We start from the raw sequence: 21,583 nt of genomic DNA on the forward strand, positions 1-21,583 counted from the left end.
TATTTAATATGATATTACATTAAGATCCACACGTTCGATTAGAGTTTAAATTTTAATGTCATTTATAGTTATAAACTTATATTCGGATTCTTAAGATAGAATACATAAATCTTTTTGCTTACCGGTGATTGTGAATTCATAGATTAAACTTCCAATAAAAATGATTTTTAGAAAGATTTTTTTTGCTATGATTACTTTTTTGCAAAATATTATTGGGTTCATTTATGGTTTCATCTACGGACTCATAAATTAGCTTACATTTTATGTTTTTTTCAATAACCTTTATGGCACGAAGGGCTCACATCCAAATTTCGCACAGGACCTCTGGATTCTCAGGCACGACCTGTCACCACCGCCCCAAATTACTGTGGGTTTGATAATTTTGTGGGTTTTATAATTTTGTGAGTTTTCAACATTGATGATTCTATTGGTAAATGGGGATAATTTGGTTGATCTTTTTGTTCTTACTTTTCTTAGAAACTTATGAAATGATGGGAAAATTTGTTTTTTTATGACAAAGATGAAGCTAGAAGAAGGTGGGTTGTTGTTTTTTTTTTATTTCTTAAGTTGCTTTTTTTTTTTTGTTGAAGGATATTTCTTAAGTTGTTGATGTTGGCAAGGGGAAAGAGTGGCGGCGGATTGATGCAGTTAGGAGAGTTGGATAAGCAATCTTTTACAAAGTTTGAGAGCCATTCCATTACCTCTTCTTGGTCCTACAAAACACAGAAAAATTTTGAAAGAAGAAAGTGTAATGAAAACCCTAGAAAGAGAAAGTAATGAAAACTTTGGAAAGATTAGGAAGTAATGTTTGATAAGTATATTTTTGAACTAAAAAAAGAAAATGTCCTTAAGTCAATGTTTATTGACCAAGTCTTTATGTCCCGGAGATTTTTTTTATTCTCCAAAGCTGCAGCCAAAATGAATCACTAGAGAAAGGAGTATTTGGCCCGGTAGAACGGAGACAATGACCAACTGACCTTCTAAGAAAGAACAAAATTATTTAAAACTAACAATTGTGTACACTTCCTATCCTACATGACAAATAGGATATGCATAACTTCGTTTTTTTCACACCCTTTGACAAGACAAAATTGTCTCTTATCCTATTCAAAACATTGCCCAAAATGGTGCACAATGATAGTATGTATCATTTAAACGAAAGGAGAACTTTTTCTTTCTTACTTTAAGTTCTAAATCAAATCAAGTAAAGAACATTTTCTATCAGTAGTAAATCTGGCCCGGTCACGTACCCCTGCCGGGACTATGACCGCTCATAGTATCAGCGGTGTTCTATCAGATGGTCTGCAACTTTTGAGTGAGTATATTGAACAGTGTGTCTTACTCGCCTGATCGGTATAACCCATCAACACAAATTCAAGCAAATCAAGTGCTAGGGAAAGAAAGAGTTAGAGAGAGACCTGCATTTGCCACGAAAATCTGTAATAAACAGCAGCAACGGGCAACAACCTTAGAAGTGATACCAAAACTAGATATAACTTAAGCAACTAAACAAGTAAACCTTTCTAATTTACTTACTACCCTTGATTGGATCTGATTCCTTTCTTCAGATGAGATCTTTTTCAGGTTGCTTCTTTTCGAGTTACTGATGAAATCTCTTCTTTTTCTTCTTACATTATGAAACAGACAGTAGACTTCGCCCTTTGGGCTATACCCGTCCAGAAACGGCCAGCTGCCTAAACAGGCACATCATTGGTTTCATATAAAGATTTCAAGAAAGGATGGCGAAATGCCTCAAACATTTCAGGACATTTGAAATGCCCCTATCTAAAGCCTCAGACATTTCAGGCCCTCCCAAAGTAGCTATCACATTTACACGATCCCTAAATATATCCTGATTTCGTCCAATTCTAATTTCCATTAAACTATAATGTATTGTAAAGAGTGTGAGAAGATTAAGTATTTAAGTAGCAAATACATATAAGTAAGTAGGACCATTTACAGTAGAGATGATGATCCAAAGATGTCAAAGAATCATAGCAAAAATTACTAGGAGCACTTACGAAAAAATCATCTTCTATTATAACTGATGTGTCTAAATAAGAATTCTCTGTTATACAAGTTGCACATTGTTCCAATACTATAAATACTTTTCGATAAATGAAAAGAGATTTAAAAGAAAGAATTAATGAATGAAAGAATACTAATAAATTTCTATTACTAATTAGTCTGTTAGAGTTGCTTTCTATTTCATCCTCGCTTTTTTTACTGCCGGAGAAGAATTTTTTATCTTCAGAAGGGAAAAAGAGCACTTCATTCTCTTGCAAATAATCAACTATGTGAACCTAACCTTACGTGTATGCAGATATTCCTGCAAAAATATATGAATATGTTGATAAACAGAGAGAGAGAGATGCAGTCGCTAATTTTAACGAACTACGGATGTTCGGGCTTAAGGATTCATACATCACCGAATTGGAAGCTCTTGGATTCAAGCATGTGAACAACTTTCCCCATTTTAGGTCTCTGTCTTGCTTCTGAATCAACACATCTGAGAGCAACCAGAATAACTCGTTTGATTTCCTTTGAAGCAGGTAGTTGTAATTTAGGATCAACTATTTGGTCGATGTTCCCGGTGCTAATCTGAGTCTTTACCCAATCTACCAAACCCATCTGCAAATGAAAGATTTTAACTCTGTCAGTTTTCTGAGTTGACTAGTCCAAATCTGAGTTGTATGCTAAGTTGTCTATGTCTGACTTATTACATTCAGAAGAGCAATAGTAATTTCAAGTTTAAGGTATGACATAAAGTCAGACAAAATCAGCCTCAATTAGCCATTCGAAGCCAAAAACACGAGTCACATTAAAGACAAACATTCAAAAATCTGACTTGAATCAATTCAGATCTAAAGTTTGTCAGATCTGAATAGGAAAAAAAAACACCCAAGTACTTATTTGAGTGAATAACCTGTTCTGAGGATTCAAAGTGATTAACGGGGTTTCTTCCGGTAACTATCTCCATGACGAGCACTCCGAAGCTGTAAACGTCGCTCCTCTCATTCAGTATACCAGTGCAAACATATTCAGGGGCAGCATAGCTGGCAAAATTCATGATTTGTTAGTGAATTAGCAACTTAGTTTCCAAAATTACTCATCAACATTGACAAATAAACCCAATTTAAAAGAAAAAGGCTGACATCAAATTCCCTAAAAGATTAAAAGATCATCATAACTTCGTATTTTCGCTTATCTTTTTACACAAAGGAAAAGGAGTTTAGGAGAACTTCAAAACGAAAGAGAAAACAAAAATGTTATCAGAAAATGAGCACATGTATTTTTTGTTTAATCAACTAAATACGAACCCGTATGTTCCCATCACACGAGTTGCTACGTGGCTCATGTCAGTCTGCAAGAGCTTGGCAAACCCAAACTCAGTAACTTTGGGATTCCATTGTTGGTCGAGTAGTATGTTGTAAGACTTCACATCACGATGAATAATCTTTGGATCAAGACACTCGTGGAGATAGGTCAAACTGCAAAACAATACCCATTTGGTAACACATAAGTTACACGGGAGCGTTATTAAAAGAAATATAAGATGTGATTTGTGGAAGAGAAAAATATGTACGCTTTTGCAGTTCCGAGGATAATTTTCATGCGGATATCCCATGTTAGAGGGTTGGCTTGCCCGGATTCTCCATGAAGCCACTGGTGGAGATTACCATTCACTACATACTCATAAACAAGCATCCTAGTGAACAAAAACACAAAGTCAAACTTCTCAAATTGCTCGACCAAAACTTGAATAAATACATAAACAAACTACCAAGTGATTTTTATAGAAATATCCACACACAGAAATGCGATTGGACTAAAATAGAGAAATTTATACCTAGAATCTCCATCGGCACAATACCCGACTAACGAAACCAGGTTCTTGTGACTAATACGTCCAAGTGCTTCCACTTCAACTTTGAAATCCTTATCGACTTGATCTCTGATATTCATACATGCATTGTGTTAATCCGAATTATCTTCAAGCAAGAGAACAGAGCAATTGAACACAAAATCGGGAAGTAAAACTTTCTCTACAAAATTATGGTCCATACAAAGATAGAACACAATTATAATACCCTATATGTTCAACTAAGCCCAGCAACCTAACCCTAGATAATTTCAACAATCAGGGGTTCAGGGTCTAAATATTCAACTAATCGAATATACTTGTTAGCAAAAACCGCATATCCTGAATAAGAAATTAAAGCTACTGTTCTTTTACTAATTGAACAAAATTATGATTTTGGGAGATTAGGGTTACCTGTTATTGAGCAATTTTTTCACAGAAACCAGAGAATTATCAGGCAAAACCCCTCGATAAACCACTCCAAAAGTTCCAACTGCAATCACATTATCCTCAGAGAACTCGTTCGTCGCCTTCCAAAGTGAACTCAAACTATAAACATGTCCCCATCCATCAAAATATATCTCCTTCTTCGACGAATCAACTGAACCACCACCAATCGTAGTAGTCGGATGAGTTCTCTCATTCAATTTCGACCCATTAGAAACCACAACTCGATTCTCTCTTTTATCAATATCAATTTGGATTTCAGGAACAATAGATTGTTTATTATTACGATTAGAACGAGAATTTTCGATGTTTTTGTGATTAGAGGAATTAGGGTTAGGGTTTTGAGAAGATTTGTTGCAGCAACAGCAACAAATACATAATAAGAGGGCGAAAAAGGTTAGTAAACAAGTGGAAGTTAGGATGATAATCCATAGAGGAATGCCGAATATGAATGTGTGTTTAGATAGTTCTTTGATAACTGTATCCATAATCGACATGGTTGAAGAGAGAATTGTAGAGAGAGAAAGAAGAAGCAGAGTTGATATTTAAGGAAGAAGAGATTGACTAGAGAAGAAGAAGAAGAATAGGGATTAGTAAAGCAGTCTATTTTCGACCGGAAAAGTGGAAACTGTTAGTATATCCGTTTCAAAGTAGGATTTTAGTAGTCGGCTAACTACCTACCTTTTCAAGTTCTTTTGGGGGTGGATATATGTATCTTTGACCGTTGGATTATCATTACTCTATATAACTCCTTTACTTTGTCATGGTGTGCCTTTAGAGGTGATTCTCAAATATAGAAGAACAGAATGTGACTCGACGAGATAGAATGCAATAGAACGAAATACGTCATGGTGTGCGTTGATAATGACTCTCATGTATTGCGTAACAGAATTTGATTCGATGAGATATAATGTAATAGAAACAAAGACATGAAACTGGTTACTTATTTGGAACGACCTAAGGTGGTTTTCACTTCATTCCGAGTGAAAAGATTCAAAATGAATAAAATCTCTGACCTAAGGTGGTTTTCACTTCATTCCGAGTGAAAAGATTCAAATGAATAAAATCTCCCCAAGCAGGATTCAGACCTACGACCAATCGATTAACAGTCTACTGCTCTACCATTGAGCTGCTAAAAAACGAAACATCTGTTTGCGTAAAGGTCAATTCCTATTCTGTTCTCAACCCAAGACCGAATGATGAAGCTACTTTGATTCTGTTGTGATATATAATTTTATTAGTTATATTAGAATTAACAACCAAATGTGACTTTATATATTACAATTAACAACCAAATGTGTCACTCTTCTTACCACCATAACCCAAATGTGTCTCCGTTTCTCCCACTACTCTAAGTCATTTTTTTAAAGGATGTGGATGTTTTAAATGCTTACAGCATCTCCAATGCAACACTAATACTCTAAAACTTAAAGCGTCACATAAGATTCTTTAGAGCTTTATTTTATATAGGGAACTTAATTTGGGTCTCTAAAGTGAGGTGACAGTAGTTATTTTAGAGATTCTTAAGAGGACACTCTAAATTTAGAGCATCTCCAATCGAACACCCAAACTCTAAGAGAATCTTCAATGTAAAACTAAAAAAATATCTCTATTCGTCTTATTTGTCGAGTTTCAATTGAGAGTCTCATTCTTAGGTGACGAAAATAGAGATCCTCAATTCTTGTATGTCTTCAATGCAAAACTCTAAACTTGCTTTTATTTTACTTATGTGGCATGGTTACTTTTGTAAAAAGATAATTAATTATTTTAGAAATATACGAAGTCTTAATTTCTATTGGTTGAAATTCAAATATTGATGTCAATTAAAGATATCTCAAGAAGACACTTTAAAAATAGATAGTCTTCTTGAGATATCTATATTCCACCCTCGACACATCATCTTTGAAATCTTAGTTGAGTTTTGCATTGGAGCCGATTTTTTTAAGAAAAACTGAGAAAATCCTATGTGGCTCTCCGAGTTTCTAAGATTGAGCTTTGCATTGGAGATGCTCTGAATCTTAGAGTGCCACATAAGATCTTTTTTAGAGTTTCACTTAAAAATTTATCTCGAATGCAAAACTCAACATAGATTTCTAAAATGATGTGTCAAAATTTATTTTAGAGATCCTCAAGAGGACATTCTAATTAATTTTATACAAATCAATTAATTTAGAGTGCCCTCTTAAGGATCTCAAGTGTCAAATAAGCAAATCAATTAATTTTATCAAATAAGTAATCAATTAATTTTACAAAAAATATAGACATTTAGAATTTCTCTTAAGTATTGCATTGGAGAAGGTTTTCTAATAGAGTATCTCTAAATAGTCAAATAAGAGAGAGACCATTTAGAGATCAATTTCTTACACTTGACACACGGGATCTAAAATTTTTCTTGAATTTCGCATTGGCAATGCTCTTAGAGTGTCATCTTAAGGATATCTAAGTGTCACATAAACAAATCGATTAATTTATAGTTAAAATATAAGCTTTAGAGTTTCTCTTGAATGTTACATTGGAGAATAATTTTCAATCGAGTATCTCTAAATGACCAAGTAATAGAGACACCATTTAGAGATCCACTTTTACACTTGACTCCTAAGATTTTTTGAGTTTTTTTTTAATCTTGCATTGGAGATGCTCTTGCTCTTGCCCTCTTCAGTTAAACACATTCATGATACAAATCCGTTTTTATGTAAATAGACTAAAGAAAGAAGGGTATTAGACGAAAAGTGTATTATTATGTTTCTTCCTCCTTCCTGATAAAAGAAGATTAATAATATCTTCATCTTCTCTCTTTGGAGTTTGGCGTTAGCCAGGAGTCGTCTGCCCGTATGTAAGACGCGACAACACGAAAAGGTACAAAAAAAAGTACTCGCCTATCATGCACCCTTTTTCTTCTTATTTCTTATGTGTTGGTTCGAAACTAAGATCCCTTGAAGTAGCACTTTCTCATATTTCATTATGGCCAAGACTAAGACAACTTCAAAATGGTGCAAGCCAAAAAGTATGTCCCCGCTAAGAGCATCTCCAATTTAAGACACAAGATAAATTCTAAAAATTCTAAATGATCTTTTCCCTACAATGTCTATTTAGAGATACTCTAGTAGAAAACATACTCCAACTTGTCTAAGTAGAAACAATCTATTAAAAGACCTTCTCCGATACAACACTCAAGAGAAACTCTAAAACTTAAATTGTGATAATAAATTTCATTGATTTGTTTATACGACGGATGAGACACTAAATTCGGATCTCATAAACAAATCTTGCCATATCTTTATACATATTCAGGTTAGAGTTTTGCGTTCAAGATGATTTTTAAAGAGAAACTTCAAAATTCCTACATAACACCACAAATTTTAGAGTTTTGAATATTTCATTGAGATTTTCTGTACTTCCCAGGGAATCTGCCAGATATAGCTTAAGATGAGGCACAATATTTTCACAAACTAAATTATACTAGTCTTTTAAGCAGAATTTGATTGTGATAAAAATTGAAAATCCCATGAAAACAAACTTAATATAAGTTTACTTGAACAAGAAAAAACTCAAAGAACTAATTCGCAATATAGAAAATAACATAGTTTCCCTACTTAGTTCTTTAACCGACAAAACTATGAGATTTTAGAGTGCACTTCATTCTGCAATTAAGCAAGGTCTGAGCTACTAGCAGGTCCTGCACCGTAACCACTACCACCACCACCACGACCAAAGCCGGGTCTTCCACCAGCTCCTCCCTGCAAGTTTTTCGAAGCAGATCAGTATAATAGTTTGCAAAGTGGGTTGCACCAACGGGTTGCCAACACCCTAAGTGATATTTGATGTTCAGAATTAACACCTCCATGCATGAAAATAATTCATCACTAGTTTAAAAAGAAACAGTTTCCCTGATCCAGGCGGTTTGCTCTCTCAAGGCAGCATTTAGCCACAAGCAATATATGCCTCAAGCCATGAAAGACGTACACATAATTATAAGTAGAGAAGCATGAGATCTATCGAAGTTTCTACCACTTCGTGCTAATTCTACAAAGCTTAAAAGAACGTTCACATATCACAGTTGGTCAAAACTAAAAACCTTAATCCAACAAAAACTCAATAAATAGAATGAGAACCCAATGATAACTCATAAATGCAACGAAAACTAAGAACATATTAAAATCACTAAAAACAAAGCTTTGTCTAGGATTTTTGCCTTGCAGGTTGCTTATCAAACCAGGTCCGTAAGAAGTTGGGAAATCCTCTACAAATTTTAAATCAAGACATTCATAAGCTAGTGGTAATGGTTTTACTAGTTATATATACTACTTGTATTGTTAATATTATATCAGGAATACAAGACATTAATGACCACATACTTGGAGCAAATCAACCATTCAATCAAAAGCAATAAACCCCACTATAATCAACAATATTGCAACATATCACATCAACACTAGTAAAAAATACAAACTTTACTCAAAAAAATCTTGAAATCAAGTAACAACCAGGATACCAGGATCATAACATATGACATAAACCCTAAGTATAAGAAATGAGAAACATTTAGCTTACTAAAATATTAAAAGCAAATAAGAAACAAGGTAATTTACCCTAAATGAAGGCTGGAATTCAGGTGGTGCTCCTCCTTTGTCACCGAACTCACCAGGAGGTCCACGAGGACCTCCACGGTACCCATCACGATCACCAAATCTAGGTCTCTCTCCCTCAAAACGAGGAGGTCCACTGTAATTTCAACAACAAACATAATCAAAATATGCATTATAAGTATCCAATAAAACCCAGAAATCAAAATCAAAACAAAACCCTAAAAAGAAAATCAAAACTGAAAACTTGTATATATTTACCGGGGACGATCTCCTTGAGGTCCACCCAAAGGCCTACCACCAGGCCTAACAGATTTCTTCAAAGTAGCAGGTACAATCTCAGAAGGGAGATTAAGATAAGTTCGAAGAAATTCGATACCGTCATTGGTGAGGTACCAGTAGTAATGCATCCAAGCGAAAGTTTCACGAACATACTCCTTCGATTTGAAGCTTTGCATCAACTTAATAACCTGTAGATTTGGGACATCGATATCTGGATGCTTCGCAAGATTGTAATCCTTCTTCGCATAGCAAACTCCCTCTGATTGATTTCAAAATAACACAGTAAGTAAATCAAACCCTAAAGAGATGAAATCGAAATAGATAGTAAGAGAATATAATAGTAAGAAGATGAAGAAGATGAAACCTTGGAAAAGGTATTTTGAGATCTCTTTGCGGTTCTTCTCGGAGATGATCTGAGAAAGAAAAGAATGATTAGTAATAGTTTACATATCAAGAAATGAAGTTTCAGGAAATTAGGGTTTTCACTTACCATGGTTACACACAAGGAGAGGAAGACGAGGATAAGCTTCTGGCTTAGTTTGTAGTTTGTTGTAGAGAACCTCAAAACCCTAGAATCAGATTATTTATAGGACGATTATGGGCTTGATCTCAAAAACGGGCTGTAACCTTGCATATGGGTTAGGTCTTCGGCTTTATTTCGGGCTCGGGCAAACCCGCTCTTATGGGGGCGCTTATAGAGCTTCCCCCAAGACCATAGCATCATATGAAGTCCAACAATGAGAGTTCACGGTTAGACTCAAGTAGAGGTGGGAATCGGTCCGGGTGGGCGGGAAACGGACAATAACTCAACCAATCCGGGCGGAACGAGCACAAGCCCTAAGTGTCCACTCGAACATTCGGACAAAACGGACGGGCATTTCCAATTTTCTCCAACAAAGTGCACATTCGTGACCGTTTTGATAGTCGAACAAACCGGGTATCGGTCGGCCAGACACCGGTCACTAATGAACAAATAAAGAAATTTTTATGCGAAAAAAAAAATTAGTAGCAAAATACAACTTTCTAAACTCCCACTTTACAATTCCAAAAAGTAAATGAATACCAAATTAAAAGAGAATCATTGAGATTTCTCTAGATTACAATCGGTTTTATTCTTCTTCTCAGGGATCGTATTGGTGTATTGTGGATTCTTGAGTTACCGATGAGATGTTGAGATTTTAGAGGAAAGAGAGAGACTAGAGAAGTACAGAGGTGAAGACAAGATTAAGAAAAGTAATTTCTAGGATTATGTATTTTTACTCTTGAATTCTAACGATTGTAGCTAACCGTACTAATATAAAGGCTTAAAATCAATCATATAGGTGGACGGGTATAACGGGTAAGATAAACGGACTGTACGGTCGGGCGAATTATATAAGCGGGCGGATTCGGTCAGATCACCGGGTAAGAGCAAGTCCAATGGGGAGCGGTCCCGGGCCCTTAATTCAAATTAAGAGCCCGGGACACCACATCCTCCCCATTGGAGTGGAAATGGTCCCGGGAGGAGGGCTGAGGGAAATAAGGGTCGACCCCTAGCTCCCCAAGGGACCGTTGGGGCTCCCCAACGGTCACATTGGGGAGCAAATCCCACAGTTGGATCACATCCAACGGTGATCCAGGTGGGATTATTTATTTTTTTCTTTTTTTTTGTAAAAACAAAAATAAAAATAACTCATTAATTTAAAAACTTTAAAAACTTAAAAATTCATTAAAAAAACTTAAACTTAAAATAATCCAACACATTAATTCAAAAACTTAAAGAACTTGATTTGAGTTTGTAGAGAAAGAGAGTTGTATTTATAGAGAAAAAAAATTGATAAAAAATTTGATATGGTGGTTGGAAGGGTAAAAAAGAGATAAATTCAAAATTCAAATTTAAGGGCCCGGGACCGCTCCCCATTGGAGCTGATTTTGAGGGTCTGAACCCAGGCCCTTAAATTTGAGTGAAAAGGTGAATTAAGGGCCCTGGGACCGCTCCCCATTGGACTTGCTCTAAGAACCTATGCCTGCGTCCGTCCGCTTAAGCTCTTTCGGTCGATTGGGTACGGACCGATTCGGGCATCGGACGGTCACAGACCATTCAGACTCTGACGGTCGTGCGCGGGTTCCAGATTTTCGGGCCAAAATCCCACCCCTAGACTCAAGCAACTCACTTTTTATTATAATTAAATGAAAGACCTCTACCAGAAAAGTTTAACTCCAATCATAAGAGGCTTAGACTATGTGCAAGACACGTGTGTGGTATTTGTGCGATTGCGAAAAATGTGTGTGATCTTGTACATGTGCGAAACACGATTTTATATGAGTTGGTCCCACTTTTCTAATAAATACAAAACTAGCCCGAAATTGGACCGTTGTAACTGGGCCAATAGTCCAATTTGATCAAAAATGACTATTGGACTTGATCCAACGATCATATTTAATGTGCTCCAGCTGAGTTGGATTTGGTTCAATTCAGCTTTGCACCCAATATATAATCGTGGAACTCCCAACAATCATATGTTAAGAGGGTCGAAAATCCTTCTCTTGACTTTAAAAGTAGAGTCGATTGGACTTTTTTTTAGGCCGGAGCCTAAGTTCAGTCCAGAAAAGTGGGTTGGAGTACAGGGCTTGAGCTGAAAATTTCAATTTTCCACCTAAACTCCAGTTGGATTTGCTCTATAAGTAACAAAACTAGAAGAATAACAAGTTCAACATAGTCTATGGATAACTATGAATTTGGTTTTCTTACAACAATAATTTTTCTTGTTGAAATTTACAACAATCATTTGAAGTCTAACTTGGGGTGACTTCTTTGATCAATTTTACATAATCTTACACCCAAAACAATCATTTTCGTAAAAGTAGAATGGTGCTTTATTACACACTATTTGTCTCTTCGGAAAAATAAAGAGTACCAAGACACATTAGCACTTTAAATTACTTAACGGAACGAAAGATTACAAAGCCAAAAAAAACCATTCACAAATTGTTATACTTGATTTTCTTTTTGGTCCACAAAATTGCAGTCGATGAATTAAGGGTTACCTTGCAATCTTGCATCATCAGTTTTTTTTTTGTTGAGAGATTGCATCGTCAATTATAATTTGAAAATTCATTTCTATAAAAGAAATTGCACTCCTCATAAATAAGATCACACGTATCAAATTATTATCTTAGTTGTGATAAAGTTGAAGGGTTAGAAGAAATGATAACTCCATTGTTAGATGAAGTTTGATCAATAGTAGGTATAACTTCAGAGGATACTTCCCCATTCATCAGTTGTTCTTCAACATTCTCCCAACCCAAAAATCCAGGCAATTGATGATAGTCAACCCAATCACTCAACTCTTCTCTTTGTAACCTCTCTATAGTATTATTCATGATTTGCCCATTCTCATCGTCAAGCTCTCTACATTGTTCCACAACCTCATCCTCCAATGGTGGTACCATTCTTTCTATATTCTCCAACAATGGAGGCAAATAGTTTGAACCCATTAACAACCCTCCTGTAAACAATGACTCTGAAGAAGGTGGTGGTGGTGGTGGTGGAGGTGAAAGAGGAGGAAGACCCTGAAATTGGTTTTGGACTCCTACCCATGGTGGTAAATTGTTGGAACAATTCCTGCTTGTGGCAGTGGTGTCGAGAAAATCTAGTATGGTAGTAGTATTAGTTGTATCAAATATGAAATGCGTATTGGAAGTAGATGGTGAAAATGGAAATATTGACATGGTAGCTTGAATTGGTGATGAATTGGCTCTTGTTATTGTTGAGTAGTCTTGATCTTGATGATGAGAAAATGGATGACCATGAGATGATAACTGAAATACATTATCAAGATTATTATTGAGTTGGGATGTTGTTGTTGCTGTAGTTGATGGAGCCAAACATGAAGAAGACGGCTTTCTGATTTTCTTTTTAATCCATGAATTCCAGTAGTTCTTTATCTCGTTGTCTGTTCTTCCAGGCAAATGACTTGCTATATGAGCCCACCTGCAAGTCATTTTAAATCAGATAAGAAATCAACGGTCTACTAAACTTCTAGTGCTTGTGAGAATAGTACCAAAAGTACTCCCATAACCAACAATACGATATCTAGAGCACCCCCACTCTTGCCAGTTGGTTTTGACATGGTACCGCAGCTACATTCACATATAAAATATGTGATAGGCTCAGTAGCCACACTGCTCATGTCACCCGACAAAAATACACATGATAGGCAAAGTGCACTCTTATAAGCAAGAATACAATAACTAGACTCGTTGCAAATTTGAGTTTGATGTCCACAAACTTAATCACAATCAGTGTTAAGTCGGACTTAAATAAAAAAAATTAAAAAAAGTTATAATGGTTTGTTTTATGTAATGGCATGGATGTACAAAAACAATCAAATTCACACACTTAAAACGTGAAGATGATAATGAACCTGTTGCCAACAACAGCATGAAGGCTGATAATCAATTTCTCTTCCTCGAGAGTGAACCTTCCTCTTCTAATATCAGGCCTCAAATAATTTATCCATCTCAACCTGCAACTTTTCCCACATCTTTGTAAACCTGCTGCATGCACATCACTTATTAATAACCCTAACAAATTTAGGGAGAGAAAGTGTATATATAATCATGCATCTAAAGAGAGAAAGAGAAAGACCTGCTTTATCGGGGACTTCACTCCAACAACCATAACCATGGGTAGTAATATAGTTAATGAGCTTTTCATCTTCCTCAGGAGACCATAAACCTCTCTTCACCTTCTGTTGGTTACAACATGAATGGGGACCCATAATATTTCTTTCTTAATGTTAAATATACTTCGACTTCGATCGATCTATATCTTCGTACTTAATGAAACATCAATAAGGAAGAGAGATAGAGAAGAGAGATAGATAAACTAGCTTAAGTTAAGTTAAAAATGGAGGAGCAAACAGACATATGTACCCAACTCTGGCCCCCATTTCCATGGGAGGCCCCTCATTTGGTCTAAACTCACCATCTAACCCTAAAACGACTCTTCATCCAACTTACTTCAATATATGCTTCTCTAATGTCTCTCTTGTATATAGATGAACAGCACTCGGTATTACGTAATCAACTTCACATACTTAAAACGAGGCGATTTAGTTACTACTCTTACTACTACTTACACTTCAAGCAATCGACTAAGAAGTATGTACATACGTGTAATTATTATCAATGTGTTCTTTTGTCATTTCTTCATTAATTAACCTTTAAAACAATGATACATATATATATATATATATAATATTTCTAATGATGTTAAAAGGTTTTTTTTTTTTTTTTTTTTTTTGACGAGTCACTGAGATTAATAAGCAACCTGGTAGAATGTGTCATCTGGCCTAGACTTTGAAATTAGATATTTCATAGATGGTCACCATTGGATCTGCTAACCGAATTCGGCTGGACATATTTGTTGCCATCTAAAGATCCAAACAAAAACTACAGGCTTACGAATTTTAGTGCCGATTCTCTGCGTTTGCCAATTGTAAGAAAATCTTCACAAATAAGGGATACTTTGTAGTCCTTCACTATACTGTCGCCACGTGAAACAGTCGCGGCTAATTGATAGAAATTGAAGTTATATTATTTCTTATTTTGAGAGGATTGATAAATTAAAATATAAAGGCACAAGTATTACTCAATTCTATCGGATCTGTTGATAAATTCTAAGGGTGTATGTAACCTATATATATACATAATATATAGATGTCTAATTGAAGGATGTTGAGAGTAATGAGAATGAATGCTTCCTGCTGATTGATGCATATAACTTACCATATTTGATGTGAAGAGAGAGAGAGAAAGAGAGGTTTTTAGTTAACTTAGAAAGTGATAAAAGATAACATCTGAAATGATGCTTTTGAAATTGAAGAAAAATTATAATATGCTTAACTTTATGGAGGAGCAATTGACCTACCATTAAAGAATATATTTTTTTCTTTGGCAAAGTTGAGTGTTAGAGAGAGAAAAAGAGCAAGTGAAATGAATATATCTATTTATATATTTGTGTTTCAAGCATGGATGGTTGGTTAGGTTACTTAGTCATGGATTGAAAGTTTTTACCTTACCTCCTTTACCTTTGATGTACTTTCTCTCTCTTTACACCACTCTTTCCTCTTTTGAGTGTTTTTGTTAAGTTTAGTCACAACTACCTCTTTGCCTACATATTGACCCCTTACCTCAATTAGAATTTAGAAGTTTGAAACTTTCTAAGGTTGTATGGTACAAGCCATCATCATCAATTCATCACCACACCCATTGGAGGAGAAAGAATAATGAACCTGAAAAAACAAATTGATACGAGGGGTGAAGCAACAAAATCTTTGAAAATAGGGTCAAACATGTATTTTGCGAAATATAAAGAGGCCATGCGTGAAGCTGATCATAAATTAGGAGCTCAATTAATGGGAATTAGTCTTTCCATCACTTCCCAATTAGGTTTTTTCCCTAAAGAAAAAAAAATGCCAAACAATTTTACCGCCTTAAAGCTTCTAAAAACCCTTGAACTTAACTCCTTTGTAATCTTAAACGGTAATTCCAGCACATTCATAAAATAATACAAGAGGGTATTTTTATAATGTCCTCTTTCATGGCTCAGATCTTAAGTTCGTATCATCCAACGGTCATGAGAAAGAAAGTACATTTGTGACATCTTTCTAGAGTGAGTAGCTAAGAAGGAGATCATCTTCATAAAAGATCACCTTCTATATGAAGCACCGACAACAGGGGAAATTTTTCAACATAAGACAATACCTACTGGGATGGTGACATAAAGCCTAACATCTTCATGAATGAAATACAACCCTAATGTGAATAGGAACAAATATCATACCAATCTTTACTAGTAAAGAATTTTCTTTTCTTACTGTAGTAATCTTCTTGTTTTTCATTTCTCTCGTTTTTACCGTTAACTCGTCTAATTTTACAAACAACAATGTTCTAGTAACATTTCCATGTAAGGGTGTAAAAGGAAAGGAGTTTCTCTGTTTTACTTTACCTCTTTAGTGGAACTTCTAATCCATCCACTCATGACCTAACAAGAAAAATTCAATATGACATATCAGTAGAAGTTTCAGTACCTGAATAAGATCAAATGTAGAACAATCTGAATCAAAATAGATAAGATACTAAATGGCGTAGCAAGTTGCAGATATATAACGAGAATTACTGAGACATGATCATTTAAAAGATCATAGTGTGTTACTAAATTTTCTAAAAAGTTTCTAATCTTTGTCGGTCTCTTCTCGATAGTTCTATGGAATTCTAGATCAAGACCACCATTGAGTCAAAAGCCCAAGAGATGAAAATAACTCGGGCTCCCGTAAAAATTACCCACATTCATCAGCTGCCTACTGCTTGACGAATGAAGACAGTATCTATGATCACAAGTTGGGGCCGGCAAGTAAATAGAATAAGTAAGATCCAGCATTACAACTGAATGGGATTTAGGGTGTTCTTCTGAATCTGAATTGGATTCGTCTGAACTAATTCTCTGAAAATGACTCTTCTGAGTCAATTTATAAGTTACAACTGATTTGGCAAGTAAGTGTCTCACACAGCTGATCAAAATCTAAACGACAAACTCACTCAAATGACCCATTATGCAAGAGAAAGTGTTTTAGTCAAAACTCGGATCTGGAAGGTTCCTCGAGCAACGGGACTGAACGCATTACATATAAAACTTCTCTTAAGAAACCAATTGAATCCATCAGAAGAAATGACAGCTGTGGCTACCCAGTAGAAAAGCAACAACGGATAAAATTCAAAACAGATTGGATCAACTAAAGGGAAATAAAAAGAGAATGAAAACAAGGTTTAAAGATAAGTATCAAAGAGAAAAATGGATTACTTACAAAGTTACAGTAGCAAGGCTTCAAGATACTTGCTGTGCTCTCACTCAGTTAAGCTCATCTTTAGATTTAGCAATTTTGTAGCTCTTCCTTATTTTCTTCGGTGGATCCTCTAAAGAATTATAGGACTTCACTGGAGATCACCATCTACCATTTCCAAGTAAAAACATATTTTACTGGATCCAGATTATAGCAGAAGCTGTATTGATGTCTGAATACAAACTGCTTTCAGAATTTTGCTGAGAAGAGCTTTTTTTCGATTTCAATATCTCAAGTGTATTAACAGATACTGCAATCTTCTTTCCCCATAAAGATAATGTTATATTGAGAACAGAAAGACTCATACATTTCAGTTTACAACTGGAGTTCTGTAAATTTTGGCACGGAAGCATCAAAATCATATTGTTTATATTGAATACACGCAGAATCTGTTCATTATCTACACTGATCAAACAAAGATACACCCTGTATACCCCAAATACAAACAATCTCACTCTATCAGAGAACACAACGATAAATGCAACAAAACTGACTTTACACCCAAACCAAACGACGACTGGAATTTAAAAATCATGCTTCTGCAAACTTCTTCTGCAAAACATTACGGCAATATAGTCTTCAGTAACATGGTAATGGAACAAAGTAGCAGGTTCTTTAGAAGTTCTTTATCAGCAAAAAAGCATTAACTACCAAAAAACTGTACAACAGCTGCCTCAGGTGCCAAAATTCGTTCTACGCAAAAACTGAAGGATCAGGGTTCTTCTCTAATAGCAGTAACATGTAAGAGTTGTTGATGCGCATTATTTTTCATAATAATAACCAGAGAATTCAGAAAAACCTTCTTCTGACAGTTCTGGTTGTGGCTTGGTATGAGCGCATGAGCAGTCCAACACCAATTCCAATTCCCACGCACATTCCTAATCCTATTCCAACACCAACCCTGACGCCAGCATTAAACCATGATAGCTGACCATCTTCTTCGTAGTACATATCTTCTGAATTATAGTTACGAATAATTTTCCCTTCTGAATCGGATTCGTCGGACTCCACATCTGTAACCTGTAAAGGTACCAGACAATCAGTTGAGGGAACAGGAAAATAGAGAAAGCATTTATTTGTGTTAATAGATTTGGAAATACATAAAATTGAGAATTTTGTTACAAAAAATATGAATGGATTTACTGATTTTCCTGGACAGAGTCGACTGCATAATCACGACAGTGTTACTGTGTTAGCACTATTGGCCATACGTTAGCCATGTGCGTATAAGAATAAAATGCTGAAATACTAACGGCAGACTTTTTCAATGTGGCTCAGCTTGCTTTCTTGCATAAGGTTAGCAGTCGGTCTGAATCTCCAATCAATTCAAGAAATTCTTTTCCAAAAATCAATTTTTATATGGTAGAGGAAGAGACAAGACAAATTCCCGTTTATCTCATGGCTTCTGATAAGAAAAATGTTTGATATATTTTTGAAGTAACCGTGCCTCCCGATTGTTGATCTAGAAGGGAGGATGCTAAGTATATAAAGCTAATCTAAGAGGAGAAGTCCGTTGATAATTGGGAAGCTTCCATCTCATTGTTCAACACATACCACAGTCCGCAAACTTTTGATGACATAAAAACAACATTTCATCTTCCTACCAAGTGAATGTCGTTCAAGATTATGTTCAGATTACAATATTTACATCTTTCCTATCTCACAAGAAATGTTTTTATGGCCAACTAAAACTAATAAAGAAATAGCAAAGAATCAGGGGACTAGATACGGCGTATAGCTCTCCAAAAAAAGTTGTCCAAATCGTGTGACTGTTTTCTAACTTTTTGAAAAAATAGGAAACGCGCTCCATATAAAGAGGACAGGGAATGGTGTATGTCAATTTGAGGGTAAATTCATACTTACATCATAAGGATATATTGTTTAACGTACAAAGCCCACCCTCTCTCACCATAGTGGGGATATAAGAGCGTCGTTTTATTGGGATTAGGTTTACTACGAACAAGAAAACTCAGAATTTATCATTTTAAAATTTGACTACATCAACAAAATATGTTGGTTGAAGACACACGAACTTTCAAAAATGTAAGAAGATGCAACTATGGGATACTAAAGGTAAAACAACAAAAGTCACATGGAAAAAAGATAAAGTTAGCAGTAGGATTCTATTAAGCTACTCTATCTGCTTCATAATCCCTTTCTTAGTCTAGAATCTCACTTTGGTTACCCCACTAGCACCATGCCATCATCTAAAGTTTTCAACAAAATACTTCTCTAAAAAGCATCCTGGCCATATCTAGCCATCAATTCCCTCAAAACTTGGCCTAATGCTTCTTCTACGAAATGCAATAGGCTCTCGTCTCTCAACCCTCTCCTCGGCTTCTAAATAGACTACGAGTTTGGAGGAAATTAAGCTCTTGTACACCTTAAAAATGGATCATCAAAAGATTCTAATACATTCACATATAATGCCTAGTATTTATTTCTTGACAATTTGATCTAGGAATCCCAACCTTTCATTTTAAAATCTCTAAGCATTGTACTAACTAACTAAACAACAATTTTCAACTAAATAAGTTCCTAATCGAATTCAATTCAACAAAACGATTTCCTCAACAAAATTTTGAAAGCAGTTAAGATTGAAAACCAAATAATACTTACAGGAAGCTTTCTGTGATGAACAAGATCATTAACACTATTATGTTCTTTCCAAGTTTCTTCATCCTCCGGAATAGCATCAAGAGTACTAAGCCTTGGAGACTTCTTCTTAGGACTAACTTGAATCATCTTAGTAAGAACCAAAGGCGAACCAGAACAACAACCAGCAATATAAACCTCAAATGAAGGTGAAGAACCCCTAAATTTAGGTTGAAAAAACACAGAAGAACCAGTTGAAACCGCAGCTGAGGTATAACAATCCATACACCAACCACTCTTATTATTAGAATCTTTCTCTCTCATCTCACCATTACTCCATGTAGATTCAATTCTTTCCAAAGACCCACACAACAAAATCAAATCTTCTCTCTCATAAACTTCAAATTCAATAGCCCCTGTAATTCTAACACTATCAGTACTAACATACGTAACTTCTGATGATTCCTTATCAAGACGATCACGACGTAACGTTAATGAAGCAGCATCAGAAGCAGGAACCCTAGACCCATTAATTTCTAAGGAAACCCCAATTTCATGACGAAGATGACGAATTTTTAAATATTCAGGAACATTTTCAACAACACATGGAGTAATTCTTACGTAAAATAGTCGGATCTCAAACCAAGCTGATGAAGGAGATGAATGAGGTCCGTTTGTTAGACGATATAACGGAGGCGGTCTTGGAATTGAATTCTTCTTTCTTGAGTAATTCACCATTGATGAATTTGGATTTGAATCCTTCTCCTCCATAAAATCCATTGTTGAATCAAAAGAATAACCTGAAATTGAAGAACAATCAATAGGGAAATTGAAAATTACCAAAATTAGGGTTAGGTTTTTCAATCAATTGCCTTTGATGGGTTCTTCGTTGTTTTTGATGTCTCTCACTCTGGGAAAGGGATATGAAGATTGCGTTTTCTGAGAGAGAGAGAGAGTTTCTGGAAATTTTCTTCAATTTTGGATTTTCTTATTTTTATATTTTAGTCAAATTAGATATTTATTTGAGAAACCGGATTTTATCAAAAAGAGGTCTGGAAATAACTAACGATGAGAAAAACGGTGTCAAGACGTAAACTTAAGTGGGGTTGGGTGAGAAACGATAGACGACGTTGACGGTCGTTTAGGAGACAGCAATTCTTTGCAAATTGTTAAGGGCTCACTCATTTTAGAACTCCAAAAAAAGAATTTCTTTGCAAAATACTCCCTCAATCATTCCCTATTCATTTTCAGGCGTTAAACCATTTTTTTGTCATCAACAAAGAGATTCACCATTGACGAAGGGTTTTGGGGACAGAGCATAATAGTCAACGCTTTGAGATGGTAAAGAGAATGCTCGATAGAGAAAGGACATAGAGGGGCAATATTAGTATATTCTAAGTTTGTAAAACCTATTTAAGTCAAGTTATTAAATTGACTAATTTCTTCTAAAATATTTCGTCTCCTCATCTCGATTTCCTTTGTCCGCCAATGGCATAAAATTGTTTTTATTGTTAATGTGAAAAACTCAATTGCCATGGAAAACTAATATTTGATCACCAACTACTGTATTTATCCGTTTTCTTTTTTCACCGTCAACAACCACCATCTTCATCTTTTCATTCGTCATTATCCACCACCAGTTTCTCGTTCACCATTACCCACCACTATTTTCTCATTCACCATTACCCATAACTATTTTCATTTTCTTCGTCCATCATCCTTCAACATCTTTAACTCCTCCCTACGTTTCTGTGAGCAACCTTTTTGTCGCGGCAGAGTCTCAGTATGATGGTCATATATTTGTGATTAGCCCCTCACTTAGATTCTATAAAAAAAAATTACCCTCCATAGAACGGCGGCCCAAAACTAACAGTTTGGTTGACGACGTGTAAATGAACTCCGTTAAAGTTACCGTGTTATTTAATTTG

General features: G+C 35.4%; 4 protein-coding genes across 5 annotated transcripts; all 4 read right to left on the bottom strand.

The window, feature by feature from the left end:
• Nucleotides 1-2,087: 2,087 nt before the first annotated feature.
• LOC147569408 (putative serine/threonine-protein kinase At1g01540) lies at nucleotides 2,088-4,994 on the bottom strand. Its single transcript, XM_086655889.1, has 7 exons — nucleotides 4,277-4,994; nucleotides 3,851-3,955; nucleotides 3,587-3,709; nucleotides 3,321-3,491; nucleotides 2,927-3,056; nucleotides 2,425-2,631; nucleotides 2,088-2,329 (listed from the first exon to the last, which is right to left on the bottom strand). Exons 1-7 carry the CDS (start codon nucleotides 4,804-4,806, stop codon nucleotides 2,294-2,296), a joined length of 1,302 nt encoding a protein of 433 aa, XP_086512015.1. The 5' UTR covers nucleotides 4,807-4,994; the 3' UTR covers nucleotides 2,088-2,293.
• Nucleotides 4,995-7,748: 2,754 nt separating this feature from the next.
• On the bottom strand, nucleotides 7,749-9,798 carry LOC147569409 (small ribosomal subunit protein eS10z-like). The gene is made up of 5 exons (XM_086655893.1): nucleotides 9,665-9,798; nucleotides 9,539-9,587; nucleotides 9,154-9,433; nucleotides 8,899-9,031; nucleotides 7,749-8,046 (listed from the first exon to the last, which is right to left on the bottom strand). Exons 1-5 carry the CDS (start codon nucleotides 9,665-9,667, stop codon nucleotides 7,957-7,959), a joined length of 555 nt encoding a protein of 184 aa, XP_086512019.1. The 5' UTR covers nucleotides 9,668-9,798; the 3' UTR covers nucleotides 7,749-7,956.
• A 2,058-nt stretch (nucleotides 9,799-11,856) lies between these two features.
• Nucleotides 11,857-15,452, bottom strand: LOC147569410 (uncharacterized). 2 transcript variants are annotated; one of them, XM_086655891.1, is made up of 3 exons: nucleotides 13,805-15,452; nucleotides 13,581-13,710; nucleotides 11,857-13,147 (listed from the first exon to the last, which is right to left on the bottom strand). In XM_086655891.1, the coding sequence occupies exons 1-3, from the start codon at nucleotides 13,935-13,937 to the stop codon at nucleotides 12,325-12,327; spliced, it is 1,086 nt and encodes a 361-aa protein (XP_086512017.1). In that variant the 5' UTR covers nucleotides 13,938-15,452; the 3' UTR covers nucleotides 11,857-12,324. The 2 variants fall into 2 exon arrangements, with proteins under 2 accessions (XP_086512017.1, XP_086512016.1); XM_086655890.1 differs by having other exon boundaries at nucleotides 13,581-13,713.
• A 1,944-nt stretch (nucleotides 15,453-17,396) lies between these two features.
• On the bottom strand, nucleotides 17,397-20,649 carry LOC147569411 (uncharacterized protein At1g01500-like). The gene is made up of 2 exons (XM_086655892.1): nucleotides 19,680-20,649; nucleotides 17,397-18,080 (listed from the first exon to the last, which is right to left on the bottom strand). The coding sequence occupies exons 1-2, from the start codon at nucleotides 20,433-20,435 to the stop codon at nucleotides 17,850-17,852; spliced, it is 987 nt and encodes a 328-aa protein (XP_086512018.1). The 5' UTR covers nucleotides 20,436-20,649; the 3' UTR covers nucleotides 17,397-17,849.
• Nucleotides 20,650-21,583: the final 934 nt, after the last annotated feature.

Source organism: Eschscholzia californica, unplaced genomic scaffold (genome assembly GCF_041429995.1).
Source record: "Eschscholzia californica isolate CP2 unplaced genomic scaffold, dmEscCali1.0.p SCAF_1, whole genome shotgun sequence".
NCBI classification, from domain to species: domain Eukaryota; kingdom Viridiplantae; phylum Streptophyta; class Magnoliopsida; order Ranunculales; family Papaveraceae; genus Eschscholzia; species Eschscholzia californica.